This window comes from Equus asinus, chromosome 8, assembly GCF_041296235.1.
Source record: "Equus asinus isolate D_3611 breed Donkey chromosome 8, EquAss-T2T_v2, whole genome shotgun sequence".
NCBI lineage: Eukaryota > Metazoa > Chordata > Mammalia > Perissodactyla > Equidae > Equus > Equus asinus.
The window spans coordinates 92,935,493-92,959,887 of record NC_091797.1 but is presented as its reverse complement, the minus strand read 5'-3'; the positions used below and the strand labels follow the sequence as shown (position 1 = coordinate 92,959,887).

At 49.5% G+C, this 24,395-nt stretch overlaps 1 protein-coding gene across 8 annotated transcripts; it reads right to left on the bottom strand.

The window, feature by feature from the left end:
- Window positions 1-1,831: 1,831 nt before the first annotated feature.
- TCN2 (transcobalamin 2) lies at window positions 1,832-23,137 on the bottom strand. 8 transcript variants are annotated; one of them, XM_014834666.3, is made up of 10 exons: window positions 22,996-23,136; window positions 22,488-22,645; window positions 18,872-19,064; window positions 17,911-18,071; window positions 16,731-16,892; window positions 15,300-15,472; window positions 14,980-15,166; window positions 13,929-14,127; window positions 11,116-11,231; window positions 1,832-2,411 (listed from the first exon to the last, which is right to left on the bottom strand). In XM_014834666.3, exons 2-10 carry the CDS (start codon window positions 22,549-22,551, stop codon window positions 2,350-2,352), a joined length of 1,317 nt encoding a protein of 438 aa, XP_014690152.2. In that variant the 5' UTR covers window positions 22,552-22,645; window positions 22,996-23,136; the 3' UTR covers window positions 1,832-2,349. The 8 variants fall into 8 exon arrangements, with proteins under 8 accessions (XP_014690152.2, XP_014690160.2, XP_070372499.1 ...); XM_014834674.3 differs by having other exon boundaries at window positions 13,929-14,100; XM_070516398.1 differs by having other exon boundaries at window positions 13,929-14,100; window positions 22,488-22,738; window positions 22,996-23,087.
- Window positions 23,138-24,395: the final 1,258 nt, after the last annotated feature.

Below are 24,395 nucleotides of genomic sequence, written 5' to 3'. Positions count from 1 at the left end.
CTGTGATTTATGATGAGCTAGCTCACAGCCATGAACATGTGATGGAACCCAAGGCACCATCCATAGCTGTGAGTTTGGAAACAGGCTGAGAGAGGGGAAGTGGCTCGTCTGGACTCACATAGATCTAAACACAGGCTAGACACAAACCTGGTCCCCAGTCCCCAAGGGAGGGCCTCTGATTACCAGACTCTTACTCTGGGGCCCGGCACTGGACATGACTGTCCTCTCACCCACACCCCTTCTCAGGACCCCTACTGATTATACAAGACTAGACACCAGACCCAGCATGCATAGGTGGGCTATGCTGGTCAGACCCCTCTCCAGACTTTAAGACACAGGCTGAGAAAGTAAGAGGGGGCTGGGGACACAAACTGGAAAGTGGCAGAGTCACTGGCAGGTCCACACTAAGACGAAGCTAAGCAGGAAGACGCAGAGAAGGCTGGTGGGTAGTGGAGGTGACGGAGCCCTGAGCCCCACCTTCCATTTTCCTACTGCCCTTGGCTGCCCCCGAGTTGGTGCGCTGGGTCTTTTCAGCAAACATCCTTTGATTTGAGCAGGATTCAGTATCTTCCGGCTCCTCAGAGCCAAATACACCCTAAGACTGTTCCTCTGGAGGTAGGCTCGCACCCCGCCCATGGACCCTTGAAAGCCCAGGGCAGGGGTCCTCCCCGTGGTTACCATCCACCCTCTTTCTTGCCTGGCCTGAGACTTGCCACAGCCACATCTCCCCTATATGAGAGGGGTCTGTGGCTTCTTCAGCTGGTGTCTCAGTGGGTGGGGAGGCAGCAGGTCTGTGCAGTGGCAACTGCCTGAGGGCTTGGGTCAATGGGTGAAGATCTTGGCTTTGCCGCCTCCAGGCTCTGTGACCTGAGTCTCCACCCTTCAATGACAACACAGTGAAGGGGAGAGTCCCGGAGCAGGTATTGAGTCCTCCCGGGAGTGCCCCAACCGTGATAAAGGAAGGATGAGAGAGCTAGCACTCCGGGTTCTGGGCATAGACGTTTCACCTTCAAAATGGAGGCTGCTTTTTCATTTGACTTTCTGATACTTTCATGTTTGTTTCAGTGTGAAACAATTTTTAAATTGCCTACTTCCCCTACCTGTCCAGACCCTAAATATTTGAAACTGGCGCTCCAGGAAGAGGTATATGTTTAATGTGCGGCTTCAAGGACTCTTGTGTGCATCTCTGTAAAACTTGATGTGCTGTCTCTCAGCGCGTCCCTCCAGGCACCCTTCCTAAGCTTGATGGGGTGGGGCGTGGGGTTGGGTTCCTTGGCCTGAACCCCACCTCCCAGAGGGCAGCCCAGAGCCTTGGGAGGCAGGGTCCCAGCACCCTGGCTGCTGAGGCCTGGGGAGCTGCCCTCACTGCATTGGGGAAGACAAGGGGGAGAGCCCTAGCTCGAGGATCCTGGGCCTCCAGTCGAGTGGGCTCTGCCACGTAATCGTAACAATCATTGAAGCCCCTAGTTTTAGGTATTTGAGTGGGGGAGCCAGGAGGCCACCCCAGGCCAGGTTTATCTGTCTCCTAAGCCACATCTGTCTGCCTGAAACCCACTAAAAGTGGGGGAGTCACTTTCCCTCTTAGAGCACCGCTTTCCTTATCTGTAAAGCAGAGACGAAAACGAAAATATCAGCAACCTCAGAATTGTGCGAGAAAGTGTCTAGCGAGTCCATGCTCCCCAAACAGTAATCAACCTGGCCACCGCTGGCCGTTCCCCCAGTACCCAGGAGAATGCTCACCCACCCTCCTCTACTCCCCCCGGAGGCATCTCCCCTTTCTTTGCTCCCGCCCCTGCACTTGCTCACGAGTGTGAGGCATCAGGACACTGGGGCAGGTGCACAATCAACGCTTTAATCATTTGGGAGGTGGGCTTTGAGCAGCCCTGCAGAGTCCTCGCCAGCTATTATGCCACAGCCAGCTCTGGGGTCACTGCCCTGACAGCAGAGTGGAGAGCTGGGGTCAGCGCCGCAGCCCCTGTGCCACAGAAGTCTCCTTGTAGGACCCCGATCCCAGAGCAGATGGTCCTCACAAGGCCAGCGGCTGGTGGACCTCCTCTCTCTGTGCAGAGGAGTCTGAGAGGCTTCATGCCCTTCAGTCTATGAGTGCCCTTCATGGGACACCCGCGGGGCCAGGCTGGGCCAGACCCAGGCAGATAGACCTCCCAGGCAAAGTGCTTGGCTCCCTGCTTTGGGGTGGGCAGTGGCTTAGGACCTTCACAGGGGTGGTGGCTAGGGTCATCCGGGGGTCATTGCTCCAAGTGCACATGAGGTGGCAGCCGGATCAGGCGCATACCTGTTACAGATTGCCCAGGGAGTGTGCAAGGCTGCTGGGGTGGGTGAGCCTGAAGGCTACCAGCTCACCAGCCTCAGCTCAATGGTTTCTCCATCCTTGGGTGTGTATTCAGCAATACCTGCAGAAACAGATCGAGCGGGGGGTTAACAAGGCAGGGTATCCTGACCCCCAACCTCATCTTCTGGTCCCCTATCCTGAGGCCAGAGTCTATAAGATGTGCTTGGTGCTGGGACACTGGCGGCTGTCCAGAGCCAGTCTGGAGAGTCTGAACTTGGCTCTGACCTCAGGGTCCCTGAGGCCTACAGGCGCATTTTGTAGTGGGGGAGCCCCCAGAAGGGGAGGGGTACGGGACAGCAGGCTGGATAACCAACATGGGCGAAAGGAACCAGAGACCCTCACAACACTTGGTGGGCAGGGTTACTGTCTTCACAGTCCCTCAAGGGGCCATGGGGAAGACAGACTTGATCAGTGTGGTCTGGAGGACAACCAGGACCTCGAGTGAAGTCTCCTGGGAGCCAGCCTTCACCGATTAGACTCCAGCAGGACACCTGGCTTCCGGCCCTAGCTCTGCGCTCACCAGCAGTGTGACTTTGCACAAGTTATTTAACCTCTGCAAGTGCTGCTGTTCCCATTTCTGAAATGCGGATCATAATGACATCAACAACCAGGCCCTCCTTTTCTCCCATGGGAGTGGGCTTCCTGCTGGACCAGGGGTGGGAGGTAGAGGACACAGCCACCCACACCTGCCTCATGCTAAGTCCATCGGCTTTTCCCCTAGGCTTCATCCTCCAGTCCAGCCTTTGTCAGTGATAGAGACCGGATCTGGGGTCTCCATCTGCCACCCCTTTGTTCAATTTCTCAACTTGTTCAGAAGCCAGGCAGGGAAAGAGAATGCTTTTTACTGGGCTCCCTCAGAAAGTCCCACCTTCTGGAAAGCGCTTGGCCCAATGCCTGGCACATGGTAAGTGCCCAGTGGAAGTTCCAGGTAGTGGGAGCAGGGACACGTGACCTTTAAGAGGTCATCTCTGATGCACAGATGCTTATGACAGCTTGGAGAGTAAGAGTTAAAACTGGAGACACCTTAATGGTCCAGCAGGAGTAGATACCTGCAGTCCACGCATCCCACTCGCCACCCCGTTGTGTAGCACCAGCCCCGGGAGTGGGTCCTAATTGGTGATCCCTTCTCTTTAGCCAATGGTGGGCACAGAACCTGGGCCATCACCTAGCAACAGGGATGGGTCCAGGAATGCACCCGTGTCCCAATTCCGCCTTTGTTTGCTGAGGGGTTCAGAGAAAAGTTCCCTCAGTCATAAAAGGGAGCAGCTCTGGAAAGACACAGAGGGAGGAGGAAGCCAGCAAAGAGAGGGGTATGGAGTCACAGGGAAGCGGGGCTGGGGCTTAGGTTACACTAGTCCTGAAGTCCTCACTCCTTCTGGTCGCACAAGCCAATGGATGTCATGTTGTGGAAGCTTGTTTGCATTGTGCTTCTTGTTACTTGCAACCCAAAGCACCCTAGTGGGTGATATATTCTATGTGGCTATTACAGTAGCCACCCCTTTTCTGTGGTTTTGCTTTCCACTGTTTCAGTTACTCACATCAACCATGGTCCAAAAATATTAAATGGAAAATTCCAGAAATAAACAATTCATAAGTTTTAAACTGCCCACTGTTCTGAGTAGCGTGATGAAACCTCGTACCATCCCACTCCATCCTTCCTGGGACGTGAATCATCCCTTTGTGCAGTGTGTCCATGCTGTATACACTCCCCACCTGTCAGTCCCTTAGGGGCTGTCTCGGTTATCAAATAAGACTGTCTTGTTATCACAGTGCTTGTGTTCAAGTCACCCTTATTTTACTTAATAATGACCTCAAAGTGCAAGAGCAGTGATCCTGGCAATTTGGATATGCCAAAGAGACGCCATAAAGAGTTTCCTTTAATTGAAAAGGTGAAAGTTCTCGACTTAATAAGGAAAGGAAAAAAAATCATATGTTGAGGTTGCTAAGATCTATGGTAACTTTTATTACAGTATATTGTTATTGTTCTATTTTATTGTTACTTATTGTTGTTAATCTCTTACTGTGCCTAGTTTATAAATTAAACTTTATCATGAGTATGTATGTATGTGTAGCAGAAACCATAGTACATATAGGGTTCAGTACTATCCATGGTTTCAGGCCTCCACTGGGGGTCTTGGAACATATCCCCACAGATAAGGGGGGACTAGCGTACAAAGAAAGGGGGAGATCTACATATACTGACATAGAAAGATGTCTACAATACATTAAAAGTGAAAAAAATAAGTTGCAAAACAGTATATAGAACTATGCTGTCCAATATGCCAGCATTAGCCACATGCGCCTACTGAGCACTTGAAACCTTAGTACCAAAAAAACATGCAAAGTATGTCATTGATAATTTTACGCTGATTACATCTTGGAATGATAATATTTTGGATATACTGGGCTAAATAAGATATATTATTCAGGGAGCAAAATGGTGGGGTGAGCTGACCCAGGACTCTCTCCCCTCCAAACCGCTACAAAGGATTGGAAAAGCTGAATTTCAGATAATAAATCGAATGCCAACACGTCAGAGACCTACAGTACCAAGAAGATGGAGGACGGAGACCATGCAGCAGGCCTCGGAGGAGCTGGAACGGGGTAGGAGAGAACTTTGCTCCCTCCCCTAGAGACCAGGATCGCTTAGCGGGTCCGGGAAGGCGCGGGGGAGGAGCCGTGTGATGGGGGGATCATCCAGGACTCCCACCACTGGTACAGTGGAAACCCGCTGACGAGGGACAGCTTCGGTGCACTGGGACCCCATAAACCCAGGGCCCTGGGAGACCAGAGAGCAGAGCTGATCTGAATCCAGATCGGTGAGCGAGAGAAACTGCCCCTCCCCCCAGCAAAGCCACCGCGCGGTGCCATCTTGCCCGAAGGTGGAGAGCTCAGAACGTGCGGCTCTCGACCCCCATCTAGTGGCGACAGGCTGTAACTGCAACCGAATTCTACCACCACGCGGAAAAACCGCTCCTCTACCATCCAGCAATTTATAAAAGCCCCAGACCAGAAGGAAAACAATAAAAACACAGAATTAAGTCCTGAGGACTTGGAATTAGGTAAACTAAGTGAAAATGAGTTCAGAGCAGTTATAATCAAAAAACTCAGTGAGGTAGAGAGAAAGACAGAGAAACAAGCCAACGAGTTCTGGAGTTACTTCACAAAAGAGATTGAAATCATAAAGAAGAATCAAACAGAATTACTAGAGATGAAAAACACAGTGGACCAGATAAAACAGAATACAGATTCTCTGAATGCCCGTGTAGACACCATAGAAGAGCAAATTAACATAATCGAAGATAGACAGGCTGAATGGCTCCAGAAAGAGGAAGAAAGAGAACTAAGAATTTTAAAAAATGAGGAAAATCTCCGAAAGATAGTGGATTCAATGAGGAGAAAGAACTTAAGGATCGTAGGAATTCCCGAGAACATGGAAAAGGAAAATGGAGCAGAAAGTGTACTTAATGAAATTATAGAAGAGAACTTCCCAAATCTAGGGATTGATGGAGAAATGCGCGTAGAGGAAGCTTTCAGATCTCCTAGATTTGTCAATGTAAAGAGACCTACTGCAAGGCACATAGTAGTACAAATGGCAAAAAAGAAAGACAAAGAAAGAATACTCAGGGCAGCAAGACAGAAGAAAATAACCTACAAAGGAACTCCTATCAGAATCTCAGTGGATTTCTCTACAGAAACCTTACAAGCTAGGAGAGAATGGAGTGACATATTCAAAGATTCAAAAGATAAAAATCTTCAGCCAAGAATACTCTATCCAGCAAGAATATCCTTCAGATACGAGGGAGAAATTAAATCTTTTCCAGACAAACAAAAGTTAAGGGAATTTGTAACTAAAAGTCCTCCACTACAAGAAATCCTCAAGAAGGCTGTCATACCTGAAAAGAGAAAAAAGGGAGAAAGGGGTCACAAACCACAGAGTAGGGAGACAGATGGATGGAACCAGGACAGGATAGCAAATATTCAACTACAGCATTAGGAGAAAGGTAAGGAAACTACCAAAGCAAAGACGATCTTATCACTCTAACTACAAATTCATAACACAAGTTGGAATAAGAAATGAAAATAATTATTTAGGAGGGGAAGAGCAAAGGGTCTAAATCAGTCTAGGCCAAGTAAGTAAGAGACCACCAGAGAATAGACTATATTATATACGAGATTCTAAATACAAACTTCAGGGTAGCCACTAAACTAAAAAACAGAACAGAGCCACAAAACATAAATAAGGAAAAATCTAAGAAACCCAGCATAAGAAATTGCAGTATTAAATGTGTAGGCTAAAGCACACAGGAAAAGAAACGCAGGAAAACAAGATAACGAGCAACAGATTGACAGCATTAAGTCCACATGCATCAATAATCACTCTCAATGTGAACGGATTGAACTCTCCAATAAAAAGACACAGAGTGGCAAAATGGATTAAAGAACAAGATCCAACAATTTGTTGCCTCCAGGAAACACACCTCAGCCCCAAAGACAAACCCAGGTTCAGAGTGAAGGGGTGGAGGACAATACTTCAAGCTAATAGCAAGCAAAAAGAGGCAAGTGTTGCAATTCTTATATCAGACAAAGTGGATTTCAAAATAAGACAGGTAAAGAGAGACACAGAGGGACGATATATAATGATCAAAGGGAGACTTCATCAAGAAAAAATAATGCTTATAAATATCTATGCACCCAACATAGGAGCACCAAGATTCATAAAGCAACTATTAACAGACCTAAAGGAAGATATAAAAACAACACAATAATAGTAGGGGACCTCAACACCTCACTCACATCAATGGACAGTTCATCCAGACAGAAAATCAACAAGGAAATAGTGGAGCTAAATGAAAAACTAAACTAATTGGACTTAATAGACATATATAGATCACTTCATCCTAATACAGCAGAATACACATTCTTTTCAAGTGCACATGGAACATTCTCAAGGATAGACCATATTTTGGGAAACAAGGCAAGCCTCTACAAATTAAAAAAAATTGAAATAATAACAAGCATCTTCTCCGATCATAATGCTATAAACCTAGAAATTAATTACAAGAAAAAAGCTGAGAAAGGCACAAAGATGTGGAGACTAAACAACACACTACTGAACAAGCAATGGATCATTGAAGAAATTAAAGAAATCAAAAAATACCCGGAAACAAATGAAAATGATAACATGCCATACCAACTCATATGGGATACAGCAAAAGCTGTATTAAGAGGAAAATTCATTGCAATACAGGCACATCTTAACAAACAAGAAAAATCCCAAATAAGCCATCTTAAACTACACCTAACTGAACTAGAGAAAAAAGAACAAATAAAGCCCAAAGTCAGCAGAAGGAGAGAAATAACAAAAATCAGAACAGAAATAAATACTATTGAAACGAAAAAGGCAGTAGAAAGGATCGATGAAACAAAGAGCTGGTTCTTTGAGAAGATAAATAAAATTGACAAACCCCTAGCCAGACTTACAAAGAAAAAAAGGGAGAAAGCTCAAATAAACAAAATCAGAAATGAAAGAGGAGAAATAACAACAGACTCTGCAGAAATACAACAGATTATAAGAGAATACTACAAAAAACTATATGCCAACAGAATGGATAACCTAGAGGAAATGGATAAATTCTTGGACTCCTACAATCTCCCAAAGCTCACTCAAGAAGAAGCAGACAATTTGAACAGACCAATCACAAAGAAAGAGATTGAAACAGCAATCAAAAATATCCCAAAGAATAAAACCCCAGGACCAGATGGCTTTCCTGGGCAATTCTACCAAACTTTCAGAGAAGATTTAATACCTATCCTTTTCAAGCTATTCCAAAAAATTAGGGAGGATGGAACACTTCCTAACACATTCTATGAGGCCAACATCACGCTGATACCCAAGCCTGACAAGGACACCACGAAAAAAGAGAACTACAGGCCAATATCACTGATGAACATAGATGCAAAAATTCTAAACAAAATTTTGGCAACCAGAATTCAGCAATTCATCAAAAGGATCATACATCATGATCAGGTGGGATTCATACCAGGGACACAGGGATGGTTCAACATCCTCAAATAAATCAACATGATACACCACATCAACAAACTGAGGAATAAAAACCACATTATCATCTCAATGGATGCAGAGAAAGCATTTGACAAGATCCAACAGCCATTTATGATAAAAACTCTGAACAAAATGGGCATAGAAGGGAACTACCTCAACATAATAAAGGCCATATATGACAAACCCACAGCCAACATCATACTCAATGGGCAAAATCTGAGCACCATCCCCCTGAAAACAGGAATGAGACAAGGATGCCCTCTATCACCACTCTTATTTAACATAGTACTGGAGGTCCTGGCCAGAGCAATCAGGCAAGAAAAATGAATAAAAGGAATCCAAATAGGGAGGGAAGAAGTGAAACTCTCGCTGTTTGCAGACGACATGATCTTATATATAGAAAACCCCAAAGAATCCATTGGAAAACTCTTAGGAGTAATCAACAACTACAGGAAAGTTGCAGGGTACAAAATCAATTTGTATAAATCAGTAGCATTTCTATATTCTAATAACGAACTAACAGAAAAAGAACTCAAGAGCACAATACCATTCACAATTGCAACAAAAAGAATAAAATACCTTGGGGTAAATTTAACTGAGGAAGTGAAGGACTTGTATAATGAAAATTACAAGGCCTTTCTGAGAGAATTGGATGATGACATAAGGAGATGGAAAGACATTCCATGCACATGGTTTGGAAGAATAAACATAGTTAAAATGTCCATTCTACCTAAAGCAGTCTACAGATTCAATGCCATCACAATCAGAATCCCAATGACATTCTTTACAGAATTAGAACAAAGAATCCTAAAATTCATATGGGGCAACAAAAGACCCAGAATTGCTAAAGTAATCCTGAGAAAAAAGAACAAAACGGGAGGCATCACAATCCCTGACTTCAAAACATACTACAAAGCTACAGTAATCAAAACAGCATGGTACTGGTACAAAAACAGGTGCACAGATCAATGGAACAGAATTGAAAGCCCAGAGATAAAACCACACATCTATGGACAGCCAATCTTCGACAAAGGAGCTGAGGGCATACAATGGAGAAAAGAAAGTCTTTTCAACACATGGTGCTGGGAAAACTGGAAAGCCATATGTAAAAGAATGAAAATTGACCATTCTTTTTCACCATTCATCAAATTAAACTCAAAATGGATCAAAGACCTAAAAGTGAGACCTGAAATGATAAGGCTTCTAGAAGAAAACATAGGCAGTACACTCTTTGACATCAGTATTAAACGGATCTTTACAGACACCATGTCTTCTCAGAGAAGGGAAACAATAGAAAGAATAAACAAATGGGACTTCATCAGACTAAAGAGCTTCTTCAAGGCAAATGAAAACAGGATTGAAACAAAAAAACAACCCACTAACTGGGAAAAAATATTTGCAAGTCATATATCTGACAAAGGCTTAATATCCATAATATATAAAGAACTCTCACAACTCAACCACAAAACATCAAACAACCCAATCAAAAAATGGGCTGGAGACATGAACAGACATTTCTCCAAAGAAGATATATGGATGGCCAATAGGCACATGAAAAGATGCTCATCATCGCTGATCATCAGGGAAATGCAAATCAAAACTACACTAAGATATCACCTTACACCCATTAGAATGACAAAAATATCTAAAACTAATAGTAACAAATGTTGGAGAGGTTGTAGAGAAAAGGAACCCGCATACACTGCTGGTGGGAATGCAAACTGGTGCAGCCACTATGGAAAACAGTATGGAGATTACTCAAAAAATTAAAAATAGAACTACCATACGATCCAGCCATTCCACTACTGGGTATCTATCCAAAGAGCTTGAAGTCAGCAATCCCCAAAGTCCTATGTACCCCAATGTTCATTGCAGCATTATTTACAATAGCCAAGACATGGAAGCAACCTAAGTGCCCAGCAACAGACGAATGGATAAAGAAGATGTGGTACATATATACAATGGAATACTACTCAGCTGCAAAACAGAACAAAATCATTCCATTTGCAATAACATGGATGGACCTTGAGAGAATTATGTTAAGTGAAATAAGCCAGCTAGAGAAGGACAATCTCTGTATGACTCCACTCATATGAGGAATTTAAAAATGTGGACTAAGAGAACAGATTAGTGGCTACCAGGGGAAAGGTGGGGTGGGGGGTGGGCACAAAGGGTGAAGTGGTGCACCTACAACATGACTGACAAACATTAACGTACAACTGAAATTTCACAAGATTATAACCTATCATTAACTCAATTAAAAAAAGATATATTATTCATATTAGTCTCACAACTACCAAATTTAGAATTACACACCTGGCTCACATTTTACTTCTATTGGACGGCATTGCTACAGATTATGGCTCCATTTTTACGAAAAAACAAACTTACATACTTAAAAAATTATCTGGAAGAAAATATACCACAAATTAAAAGAAGTTATATCTGGGTAGCGAATTATGGGTGATTTTAATTTTCTTCTTCTTTGCCTGATTTCCTAGAGTTGCCACAATAACTTACATAAAATTCTTAAGAGTTCCATTAAATAAATTATATGCAACCTGGAGCATTGGTGATTATCTGAAGCTGAGGCCCAGGAGGGTTTTGGGGGAAAGCTGGGCTGAGTTGACGCAGCCTTGCTGCTGGGACAGGGCTGGGGTGGTGGACACAGCTGGAGGTGGCCAGCCACCAGACTCACCTTGCAGCAGACGGGTGTCGGGGGCTCGAAGGAGTTGCCAGAACTCACGTTCCCCCGCTTCTTTCCCCATCACGGAGGTCAGGTAGGGGCCTGACAAGGTGGCCTTTGTTCCATACCTACCAAGGGACAGGCAAAGAGGGAGAAAAGGTGACTTTTGATCCCATCAACCCAAGGGCAGAAGTGGAACTAGCCACATCAGGAGAGTCCTGTCCTCACCCTCAGGGCGAGGGCTAGCCAAACACTTTCCAGGCCACCTGCCATGGGTCTCACCTCCACCCTTCCTCTCCAGCCCCACTGACGCTGCCCACTCAGGGGACATCATCGCCTCTGCATTGACCATGAGCACAGCCTGTAGGAAGGGACACCTGTTACGTTATCAACTCAGCAGGTGCCCCCTCTCTAGGGGCTGATGTTGTCAGGGTGTGAGAATCAGAAGCTGCTAGCATCACATAAAAGATGCCAATGCCCAGTGAGAGAGGGTGAAGCCAGCGTCCAGAGAGAGGCAGGAACGTGGGAGACAGAGACAGAGACACCTGGTGGTGGTACTGAGTCTCTGGTGCCAGAAATTTCTGTGGCTCAGTGCCACTCCCTTCTTGTGGAGGGTTGCTCAGTCTTCTGGTTCTACCTACCCTATGCTCCCCGTTACCAGAGGGGGCTGGAGTTAGAGTTCTGGCCTTTGCAACCAAGAGACTCCTTCCTCACACCCCCCTCCCTGAGCTCCTCGCCTCGGGCTTTGTGTTTCTCCAACCGTCTGGACACCACTGCCAAAGGGATCCTCTTAAAACTCCAGGGGTCATGTCCTTCCTCTCTCCAAAAGGCTTACCAATGGTTTTGGTCTTAGAGAGGGAGTATTTTTATAGTTTTAAGAAACAGAAACCCACCCAGGATGAGCTAGGCAAAGGGAAAGTGTTATTTTAGGGAATATCATGGAGAAGTTCCTTGTCCCCAGTCATTCCCTAACTCTGTGGGGCCACGTGGCTGCTCAGAGCACTTCTCTCTGCACATCTGTATTTTTTTTTTTTTTTGAGGAATATTAGCCCTGAGCTAACTACTGCTAATCCTCCTCTTTTTGCTGAGGAAGACTGGCCTTGAGCTAACATCTGTGCCAATCTTCCTCTGCTTTATATGTGGGATGCCTACCACAGCATGGCTTGCCAAGTGGTGCCATGTCTGCACCCAGGATCCGAACTGACGAACCCCAGGCCGCCGAGAAGCGGAATGTGCAAACTTAACCATTGCACAACCGGGCCGGCCCCTCTCTCCACATCTGCCTCTCTCTGTTTCTCTCTCTCCTCAGTGTCTCTCTTTCTCTCTGTCTGTCTATTTCTGCAGCCTAGCTGTCTCTGCTGTGCATTCACATGCCTCAGACGTGCCCTTCCTGCCCGGCCTCTGAGCCCAGTGCAGGCCCCACCTCCACTAACAAGAGAATGATTTCTCGGCTTGGTGACCCTGATGTCTTCTCAGAAATCCTGGAGTTCTGAACAAAAATGTTAAGTTCTATTATTTTCATTTGGACGACAATATCCAAACATGAATGCCAGCAGGTTCTGGGCAACATCGATGTCCGCTAGACTGAGGCCTGCAAGGATGCTCAGTGCATGAGGCCGGCGGGACTGTGTTGGCCCCAAGCAGGACTGCTGGATGTGCTGCAGGTGACCGGGAAGAGAAGCCAGGGGGGCTTAGCAGTGAATGGAGTGTTCGGGCCCGGGGACCAGCCCACAGAGCTGCAGCTGCCCGTACAGACTTGACAGTGGCTCAGATCCAGGGGATGCTGGGAGCATTGGGCTCACGCGGCGCCTGGCAGCACACACCTGCTCCTCAGCAGAGAGTCCTATTTGAATGTTATCAATTTTATAGTTTATTTCTTTATAGTATTTAATTTGCAAAGTTGTTTAGGATTCATAGCTGTCTAGAGCCAGAAAGAGAAAGGACTTTTCATAGCAAACATGTTAGTACATATTTAAGTCATAACAGAAACAGCAACCTGGGGTCTGGGAGAATTTTTGCCCTTTCAAAGGGTCTTTGCATATCTCTGGCCTGAAATTCCCTGGCCCAGATGACTCCCAAGGTGCCAGCTGTGGGCCCTCTCAAACTGAGACATATCTTTCTAGAAGGGAAGTCTGGGGTCTGGGTGACTTGGTGGAAGGCACTCAACTTCTCTGGGCCAGATTCCCCATTGGTAACAGGAGAATCACACCCATCTTATTTAGGGTATTGACACGGCCGGGCATAGAGCAGGGCTCCGGACATGCTCATCTTCAGACTTGTCAGGTCTCAGGGTGAGAAGCAGGTTTAAGGAGGTTGCCCAAGCCCCACATTCTACAGAGGGCTCCCCCCGTGTAAGTCATCACAGGGATGAGCCCAAGACCATTTGATAATAAAAATTGCTGTTCTCAGCAAAGCTAACCCATATTGAGCAGTGACTACGTGCGGGACCCCACACATCTAAAAAGCACGTGCCACACCTCTGTGCACTAATTCTCAGACCCTTCGCATGGGCCCTGTGAGGAGGGGAGCACACTGGTGTTCTCCTCGAGTTTCGGGTAAATAACTGGTTCTGGGTTCCTAGGTGGAGAGTGGCAGAGCTGGATTCCAGTGTGAGGGGTTGCTTCTAGAATCTCCTCTCCTAATAACCACGCTGGCCCACAGCTGCCTGTTTCCTCTACAGCGTGGGCGATTCAGGAGTGGAGAAGGAGGAAGCAGAGCCTGGGCGGCACCTCTCCCAAGGGAACTCTCTCCTCCATCCTCCATCCCTCCCATGTCAGGGATGTGGGGTCAGGTAGGGTGAGGGCTGGGAGGTAGGGGGGTCTCACGTGAATCCCCAGAGCTCCTGGGCCTTCTTCAGGACATCTTCCAAGGAGGAGCCGGCAGGGACAAAGATGACGTGTCTGTATGGCGGCAAGACACTGGGGACCTTCAATGTGACCCTGATGACATCTGAGCTTTGAGTCTGTGAAGGAATCTCCATAGCTGGTTCCAACACGACTGTGCCAAGGAGAGAGGAAGGGGCCGCTGGCATGAGGGCACGGGGCTGGGTGTTAGTCTTCCATTCTTCCCTCGAAGACACCGTGGCCTATCGGGACCTCCCCCTTCCCCATGGTCCCATCTCAGTCAACACCACCACCACGTGGGCAGCTGAAACCTGGCTGCCGTCCTAGCCTCTACTATCCCTCAGCCCCCAGCTCCCCAGCCATCCCTCACTGGTTTCTCTGCCTCCACTATCCCCCCTCCCACCTTTCTGCCACATAGCATCCCAGAGGGCTCTTTCTAGAACATACCTTTGTTCACATCACTCCCTCGTTACCTCTGAGGGTCTCCCCTCCTTTTCATCCTCCTGTCTGCCACTCCAGCTCATTCTCCCAGACCCCCCTCTTTAGTAAGACCTTTCCCCCAAGTTCCACTCTTTTGTACCTCTGTGCCTTTGTTCTTGCTGCCTCCTCTGCTCTGCCTTCCTTCTCCCTTCTCTACTGGTAAATCCTACTCACCAACTCAAGTCCCTCTCTCAGATGAAGCCCTGAATCAAGCTGCTAATTGGGACTCATTATGATGTCTCCAAGCCAACCAGAATATGTCTCTCCCCATTAATTCATTAATTCATTCAAAGATTTCTGTACTGGGTATCACCCAAGGGGCTGGAGATTCATGGCCTGCCCAGAGCTCTCCATTTGACATCTCCCTCTCCACATTGTGACCTTTGAGAAGCCGCGACGGCATCTTAGCTGCCAGTGTGTCCCCCACACACCTACAAACCCCTGTTGACTCAGCAACTCAGGACCAAGCAACCTCCCCGCATGAAGACATGCAGACGTCAGTGCACACCCCTCAGACTGAAAAGAGCTGGGCTTCTGTGAAAGGGCCACCCACCTCTTGGTGCATGGCAGTCTGGGGAGATGAGATCCACATAGCTTTTGTGGTTCAGGACAGGCAGCAGCGTGGAAATCATGAGAACATTCTGGAAGTCCCCATCCTTCAGAATGGCCAACAGAGCAGCCCCCGCCTTGAGGCACGCTGTGCCCAGCTCCATGTCGCGCATGGGAGAGGTCATCAGGAACTGGCGACAGAGTGAGGAAGAGAGTGACAGAGTGGGGTCAGCCGGTGGGGAGGAGCCAAGTTTTCCAGCCCCTGACCAGCCCACCTCCTGCCAACCACGAGGGTGGACCATGGCCCCAAGGTCTCTTTCCCACCTGCAGTGCCAGAGGGCTGCTGTAGACATGCCCAAAGTGCCCCTTTGAGGTCTGGGTCTTCAGGATCTTCCCTATCGCTGTCCTGATAGCCAGGGTGATCCTGTTCCTCAGATTGGGGTTCAGGTTGGAACGCTCCAGACATGCGAAGGCCAAGCCTGCCATGGCCTCTGTGTCTGCAGGGGACAGAGCCAAGTGGGGTCAGCCCAGCCAGGGCCTTGGGACAATGGGCGGCCACAAGAGGGCTTGAAGAAGGGGGGCAATATGGTCAGATCAGCATTTTAGAAAGTTTCCACCAGCTAGGAGGACCAGCTCAGCCCAGTTTGTCCAGAACTTTCTCGGTTTGGGTACTAAAAGCCCATTGTCTCAAGAAACCCCTCAGTCCTTGGGCACACTGGAATGGTTGGTCACCTTACCCCAGTCTACTGCTTGGGGGTTAGAGGCCCAAGATGACTTTCTCCTACACCATTCATTCCCAAACCTGCCTGTACTTTGGAATCACCAGGGGCATTTTATTTATTTTTTTATTTATTTCTTTTTTGAGGAAGATTAGCTCTGAGCTAACATCTGCTGTCAATCCTCCTTTTTTTTTTTTTTTTTTTTTTTGCTGAGGAAGATTGGTCCTGAGCTAACATCCATGCCCATCTTCCTCTAACCAGGGGCATTTTAAACAGAACATGCCTGGGTCCACTCCCAGATGGTCTGATTTAATAGGTCCAGGGAGCTGCCTGGGCCCTGGGGGTTTTTAAGGCCCCACTACTCTTCCCCCACCCTCAGGTCATTTAATGTGTCTACAGTGGTTTTTCTACAAGCATCCGAGCCAGAACAAGCTCCCTGCTGGCAGGGGATCTGCTGCCTTCCTCTCTCTGGGCATCTACCTCCACCAACCTGTTCCATCCTACCCCCACCCTATTCGTGGCACGTGCACTCACTCACAGAACATAGCCAGGCCTAGAAGAGACCTTGGATCACAATGACAAGAAAGGGCACTGGAGACCCAAGTCCACATGGTGAGGAAGCAGATCCAGAAGCCAGGTCTCAGGCTTACCAGCTCATCTGATGATATGGTCAGAGCCACGCATCTAGAACTTTCTCCATGCCAGGCACTGTGCTAAGTCCTTTACTTATAAGGCATCCTTTCTCGAGATGCTGCTGGGAATTCATTTTACAGGAGAAACTGAACCAGCAAAGGCTATCTGACTTGCCCGGAGTGTCCTACAATGAGGGTGCAATGGAGCTGGGCTTGGGACCCCAGTCCAGCCTTGGCTCACAGCCACTGCACAACACACGAGTTGTCACCATTTCACTCCTAAGGGACTTGCTAAGAAGGGGTCCCAAAGAAAGGTGAGCCTGGGGCCAGGGGTGGAGGCCTTCCTTTGGGGCTTGGGGCTGGAGGAGTGCCAGCCTGGCCTGGGCAGGGCCTGGCCCACTCACCTACAGAGAGGGTGCCCTGGTAGAAATGCTGGTCATGTTCCACGGCATATAGGAGCTTTTTCACCACGCTGTCATGGACCCGCTTCTGGTGGACGCACAGGGCCAGGATGCTCAAGCCATACTGGTAGTAGCTGACATAGGGATAGTCCTTGTGATTGTGGCCTGGAAGGGAGAAAACCACAGGGCAGGGGCTTTACACTGGGCCTGAAGGGTTGCCCCTCTGCCCCCTCCCAGCAACCAGCCCCGCCAGCACACAGGACCCCGCTGCCTGCACTTCCTGACACCTTCCTTTGGGTTGTGGGATCATTCACTCCTTCATCCTCTCCACCCATGCTTGCTGAGGGCCCACCATGTGTCAGGTGCTGTGCTTGGAGGTAGGAATAGTGATGAGAGGCCAGACACAGTGCAGCCAGTGGCTCCGACAATAACACAACCCATGCTCACAAGCTCATGAGTAGAAATGAAATACGGATCAAGGTCCGGGGGGCCACGCAACAGAGGTCTTTGAGTAGTTGCAGAGTCATGGCAGGATTCTCTAAGGAAGTGATGCTGGGGAGGTGAGGCAGGGGAGAGCTCAAGATGGAGCAGGAGTGAGCTAGAAGGGGAGGAAAACCTTCCAGATAGATACCAAGACCCCAGTTTGTGAGCTGAGAGAAGGCCAGTGTGGTTGGAGCCCATAGAGGGACAGGTGAGTGGGTGAGCTGAGCCTGGAGAGGAGACAAGGGCAGTAGGCTGGGCCTGAAGGCTGTGAACACAGTGGTGAGCAGCTCCTGCAGGGTATAAGTCATGTTGACAAGACCAACTTTATTTTTAAAATGCTTGTTCTAGCTGTTGAGCACTGGGTCCAGTCAGGAAGCAGGAAAGTTAGCAGAGAGAGGCTGAGGAGTGAGTGTCAAGGAGGCTGTGAAGTTGTCCCAGTGGTAGATAGTTAGGTCAATCTTGGTGGCTGAGCGGCAGGACTTGCTGATGGAGTGCATGCAGGGTGCAGGAAAGGCTTGATCAAGGATGGCTGCTGGGACAGGCCCAAGCCTTTAGGTGGATAGTAAGACAGGCAGAACAGAGGGCAGGAAAGAGGCCTGGGAAGAAAACCCAAAGTTCTAACATAGATGCTTCACCAGAGACTGTTGTCTGATCCACCCTTCCAGCAGGTCCCTCCCTCCAGCAGACCCTGTCCTCTCACCAATGGCCTTCTTCTCATCCTCCAGGAACCGCTTCAGCTGTGAGACCAGCCTGTCCCCTTTGTGGCCCCTGGCAAACTCGCAGTTGGCCCTGAGAGCGAGCATGTAGAGGGCCAGCTGGCCCATGGAGGGCTTGGTTTTGCAGTCATCGCTGCTGGTACACCTAGGATAAGACCAATTAACAGCACTTCCATAAGAAAGTGCCATCCCAGTAAGCCTGGCTTGGGGCACCCCTAAACAACATCACAAAGTGGAAAAAGTGTGAAACGCTGGAAACTGTAAAACCACCAAAAGCAGATATAGTCAGCTGTGTAAGTTGTGAGGTACACACCACACATGTTTTCTAAAGATGAAAAATTAGACTCAGGGACAAACTCTGAGGGATCTCGCATCCAAATGACCTGTGCCTTCCCCACTTCACCCATGCATTCTCTCCTTTCTTTCCTTTCCCTGCCCTGCATCCGTTCTCAAGAGGGAGTCCAAGCAGGAGATGCTCCATGGCTGCTCCTGATCCTTCACCTTTCATTCAAACTTCCATGCTGGACCTCAGAACAAGCGTCCCTTTAATGCCCCCTGGAAAGGGAGCACAGAGTCACATGCTGCCTGTGGGCTCAGTATGGAAGAGTATCGGTCATGGATTAGTGATGTCTGCCTCAGGCACGGGAGAGAAGCAAAGATATTCAGGTGCTGCCTCTGGGCTCAGTGTGGAAGAGTACAAGTCATAGATTAGTGATGTCTGCCTCGGGTACAGGAGGGTGCAGTAGCAGCACAAGAGCCTCGTCCTGGCATCTCCAATCTAGTCAAACCAACCCCATTCTACAGATGAAGAAAGGCCTAGAAGAGCTAAAACTTGCCTAAGATCTCCCAACAAAGCAGTAAAGGCCCAAACCAGAATGCAGGTCTCTTGTCTCTTAGGATGTGGAGCAAGACATGGGGAAAGGAGAAGAGAGAGAGCAGCAATACCCCAGGATGTTCTGCTGGTACTTGAGCTTGAGGCTGTGAAGGTAGAAGGCCTCCATGTCCCCAGCCTGCACACTGGAGAGGCGCAGGCCCACATAGATACTGGGGTTCAGTTGCTCCTGGGAAATCTGATTCATCCAAGGCAAGAGGTGCTGGCCCATCCTCTCTACCAGCTGGCTGTCCACATGCGGTATTTCTTAGGAAAGAGAACAGGCCAAGTGAGGTCGCAGGGCCAGGCTACCAGCAAGGAACTGATTTTACCTTCCCAGGGCCTTCTCTAGGGAATAAACATCCCCAACTCACCTCCACCCAGCTCACACCCCACTAGTATGGGGAAACCTGGCTGTCATCCTTGCCTGGTGCCAGGCAACCACTCTGACATCAGGAGTGAGAGAGAGACTGGAGGCCAAGCCTGATGGTGTCTCCCGGGCACCACACCATTCTCACTTGGGCCTCCCGCCAGCCCTCTGACGTAGATACTGTCATCACTGCTTTGCACAAAAGAGGAAACAGAAGTTCAAACTTGTGTCATATCTTCCATGAGGCTGCAGAGCCAAGGATGGACCTGCCTACAAAGCCCCTGCTCTTTGGAGCTCTGCTGAATGCATGTTCTACCTGTTTACAAAAACTTCAACCCACATGCAGAACATGTTCCACATCCAATTTTAAAACACTACTTGTGGCCGGCCCCGTGGCATAGTGGTTAAGTTCAGTGCGTTCTACTTTGGCAGCCTGGGTTCATGGGTTTGGATCCTGAGCACGGACCTACACTACTTGATAGCCATGCTGTGGCGGTGACCCACATGTAAAGTAGAGGAGGATTGGCAACATGTGTTAGCTCAGGGTGAATCTTCCTCAGCAAATAAAATAAAATAAAATAAAATAAAATAAAATAAAACACTATAGACTGCCCACAGGCTAACTGGGGCTGCCTGGTGAACTTCCTCTGGGCAGATCTCAAAATGACACTTTTCTGGCCACCTCTGTTTAGACAAAGAGGACCTGGGTGGTGAGGCAAATTATTAGAAAGCCACCATCATTTGCAACCATTTACCTGTGTGCTTTGGGATTCACCAGATCTTCTGTAACCAAAATGCAGAAAAACCTGGGAAGCAGAAGCCTCGGGGATGTTTCCCAGCTCCAGCTGACTGGCGCCTTCCTCCCTTAGGGAAGGAGCGCGAGCTGAGGGGGTGGCCTTGGAGGTACTTCAGACTTTTCCCTGTTTACTGCCTCCCACTTGCTGCAGGGCTCCACCTGCCTCCGCTGTGCCATGTCCCTGGATGCTGGGCCAGCCGCCCCTTTCAGGGGACCCAGCAAAAAAAAAGCTGCATGCAGAGCATTTCACCAACCTCCTGGGCCTCCAGCATGAGGACCAAGGTTCCTCTCACACGGCCCCCTCTCTCCCAGTTTAGATCCCACCATCTTATGCCTGTTTTCCCCAAAGTCACAGATATCTGTTGTTATGACAGATGGGGGGGAGGGGGTCAGTTGCTTTGCTTTCCCTTTCTCCCAATGCTTTTCTGTGTCTTGGCCTCCATTTCTTTCTTTCCTTTTTTTTGAGGAAGATTAGCCCTGAGCTAACATCTGCTGCCAATCCTACTCTTTCTTTTGCTGAGGAAGACTGGCCCTGAGCGAACATTCGTGCCCATCTTCCTCTACTTTATACGTGGAACGCCTGCCACAGCATGGCTTGCCAAGCGGCGCCATGTCCACACCCGGGATCCAAAGCAGCAAAGCCTGGGCTGCTGAAGCGGAACGTGCGCACTTAACCACTGCACCACCAGGCCGGGCCCACGGCTTCCATTTCTATAGTGATTTCTTTCTCTCTCTCTGGATCTGTCTCAGTCTCTACATCTCTCAGCCTGTCTCTCTGGACATCTGTCCTTCCAAACCTCTCTTCCCCTCTCCCTTTTGTTCAAAGGGATGATGGAGCCCTGCCCCTACCTGGGCTCTGACCTCCAGCCGGTGAGTCAGCCCTGGCTTTTGAAGTGATAAGAGGAGCGGGAGCCGTGAAGAGAGGCTGATAGCCACAGTCCAGGCTCCTTAGAAGGAAGGAGCCAGGCAGATTCACTCAGGGTAATGAAAGTGGCCCTGGGGGAGCTTCCTCCCCACCGGGGCCCTGCAAACAGGACTGCCCAGCTCTGCCAACTGAGGACGGACTGGCACTGACCTTCGGAAGCCCAGGAGCCCGCCCTGCACTAGCGCGCATGGGGCATCTCTGTCAGTTTCACAGCCACCGAGAGCTGTAAGCTAGCAGAGCAGGTGCCGTGGGACCCCTGTACCACACCAAGGAGGAAGCCAAGGGAGCATTTTTAGCCCATTTTACAGGTGAGGGAATGAGGCTGGGAGGAACAAAGTGGCTCAGCAGCAGCAGACTGCACCCCAAAGCCAGTCCAGGGCTCTTATGGGGTCAGGCCTCTGGGCCAAGTGTTGAAAGTTTCATGCCCAGTGAGGGTAAAGACCGGACCCTAGGTCTCCCCTGGGGATTATCTGGACAGGAACCAAGGGCCCAGGGCTGAGGGGTCTGGTTGCACTTGTGGAACACAGGCTGGAGGCTTCTGGTGCTCAGGGAAGACCCTGGCCTGGAGCTCCGAGAAATGAATCTGGCAAAGCCTTGGAAAGCTGGAGACCCTTAGACAGGTCACCCGGGCCCTCTGACCTTTGACTTCTTCATCTGTCACCTGGACATGACTGCACCTGCCTCTTGGTTTCTCCAAGGATCATGAGATACCCTGGTGGAGAAAGCAGAGCCTAACGCTGTGGGCAGTGTTTGAGGGTTTGAAGAGAGAAGGAGAGATGTGGGCGGCCCCGGGAGACTTCCCTTCCTGCCTTTTGCTTTCTGCCCGGCTCCACTGCACAAGTATCCCCAAGCCTGTGGGCTCAGACTCAACAGACAGGTCCCAAGAGGACGCTGAGACACAGAGCCAGGCATCCAGTCCCCTGTGCTTGGAATACACACAGTGCAAATGCCTTGCCAGGACACCCCCGCCCCTCTCGGACTCCTCTCCCACCAGGGTCTCTGCACACTCACCTCCCTCTGCCTAGGATGCCTGTCCCCCACTCCTTTCCTTGTCACCTCCTTCTCTTCCTTCAGGTCTCAGTTCCCGTGTTGCCCCCTGGTCCTTGGAAATCCTTCCCCATCTCTCTCCCTCTGCGCCTGGCTGGCTTCCTTGGCTCTCACCACAGCCCCCAAACACAGCCCTGACGTTTCTTTGATTTCTGTGGTCTGTCCCCTTCGCTAGAATGAAAGCTCTAGGAGGGCAGGGACTGGACCTGTCTTGCTCTTTGTTCTTTCCCCAAAGCCTAACCCAGTGCCTGGCACAGAGAAGGCTCAGTTGATGTATGTTGAAGGAACAAATGTACAAATGACTGAATTAATGGAGGCAATCATGTCCTGTGGGGAGTCAGACATATACTTAATACAATGCACTAAATGCTGAAGTCCAGCTACACCCAAACTGCTGTGGGAGCTCAGAAGGGCAGATAAGTCATACCTTCCCCCCGACCCCCACCGTCTGAGCCTCAGTTTCCCCAGCTATATAAGAGGGGCTTGGACAAGATGGCTCTCCCTCCTAAGGACCCAGGAGGAAAGAGGCACGGGGTCGATCAGATTACTCACCGCAGACGTCAGCGAGAGCCCCCAGGCTCCCCAGCAGGAAGAGGAGGGCCCCAAGTGACCCCATGGCAGGAGCAGGTGGCTGAGCAGCAGGCAGGAAGCAGGAATGACTCCTGGGGCTGGCGTTGCAGAGACTCTCCTGACCACAGCCGGTCACTACTCTGAAAGAGGCAGCTTCCTGTCACTGATTAATCTCTCCATGCCTGCCCGGCACGCTGCTAAGTCAGCAGAGAGAAAGGGGAAAAGGTCTGGAGCTGCAGGGAGAGGAAGTTCAAAGAACAGAGGAAGGAAGGAGCTGGCAGCCTTCCTGGAGGTAGGGGGTGAGGGGAGGGGAGGGCAAGTAGGGACGGTGTGAGACGTCTGAGGCCAGCCACTTTCGTCCCCGCTGCCTGAAGAGCCCTGGACCAGCGCAGAAGGCCGGACATCTGATCTGCCCAAGTCTGTCTGCCTGAGCCTGTCTGGTCTCCACCTAGCTGTTGCAGCGGTGGACGGGCAGGGCTGGGGTGCCTACCTGATGCTTCTCACAGAAGGAGCCCCTCAAAGTGCCTGGCCTGGGACGGGAGTAGAACAGGGAGCTGTGGTGGTCACATGAGCGAGACTGGGGAGTCAGCTGTTCTCTGCTTACCCGCCCAGAGGGGCGGGGCGGCGGGACCTGGACCAGACAGGCCAGTTTTCTCAATCATCTGGAAAGCTCAGGGCCTCCCGGAGACAAAACAAAACAAGGACCAGGATTTAATCATTTAAGATGTAAAGCCATGGGTAGCAGGGCTACTTGTCAGGACTAGGGAAGTAACCTAAAAAATCTCTGCACAGAGAGAGAGCACAGGGCTCCTCATCCGCCCAGCCCCACAGGGGAATCAAGGTACAAGAGTTAACTCTGTGGTGGTGCTGTGTGACCTTGGCCCGGTCGCTTAACCTCTCAGAGTTTGAAATCGTTTCTCCTGTGTGAGATGAGAGGAGTGGACAAGATCCTTCTAACTAAGCTCCTTTCCGGCTCAATTTGTAAAGACGTTATGACCTTAAAACACCTCTAATCACTTCCAAATAAGATTTTTATTGCAATCATTTTATGGCAAATTGCCAAGGTTCATTCTTTCAAGATAATCTGGTTTTGTGCCTGACTTATCACAAGTCAAGCTCTTGACATAGATAAATACAGAGATGTGCATCCGTTTACGGAATTTAAAATTAGACTGTCCAGTGCAGGGAGGCTAGGCATGGCCCATCAGGGAGGGGTTCTGGGGAAGGAAGGAGGCCAGCTGGAGGCCCAGCTTCTGCAGATCCTCGGGCTGGGACCTCCAGGGGAGATTCAGCAATCTATGTGCAATGGAGCCGCCTTGGTTGGGCACAGGACTGCCCCAGCCCCCTAACCCTCTGCCCTTGGCGGGTGGTGGTGATTCTGGTTCCTGCCACCTTCAGGAGGGCAGCATGGAGGAGGTGCCCTGGTGGAGGGGCTCTCCATAGCCCCACCTCTGGCGAGAAGCCGCTTCCTTTGGGATAGTTACCTCTGATCTCTGAGGACACGAAGGTACCGCAGGGAAGGAAACAGACAGCCCCCCTGCCTGCAGGCTTGGACTCACCCCTGAGCAGGGAGGATGTGCATTTCCCAAAGCTATCAGCAATAGACTGACTGATTGGGGGTGGGGCTGGGCTGTTTTAGAAACTCAGTTAGGGAAAGTAAAAAAGAAAGATGACTAAATCTTCTGGTTTGGGATTTCCCTTTGGAGGACATTAGCTGAGAAAGTGAAAATTAGATTGGAATGAGCGAGTAAAAGTCTGCCTATCCATGCATCGGGACAGGTGAGGATAAAGCCAACTGTGTTGTTAACGTTACTGCCCAATGGGCGTCATCTGCCCACCGTGAGACATGCCAGGGGCAGGCCCAGTGGCGCAGTGGTTAAGTGCGCACGT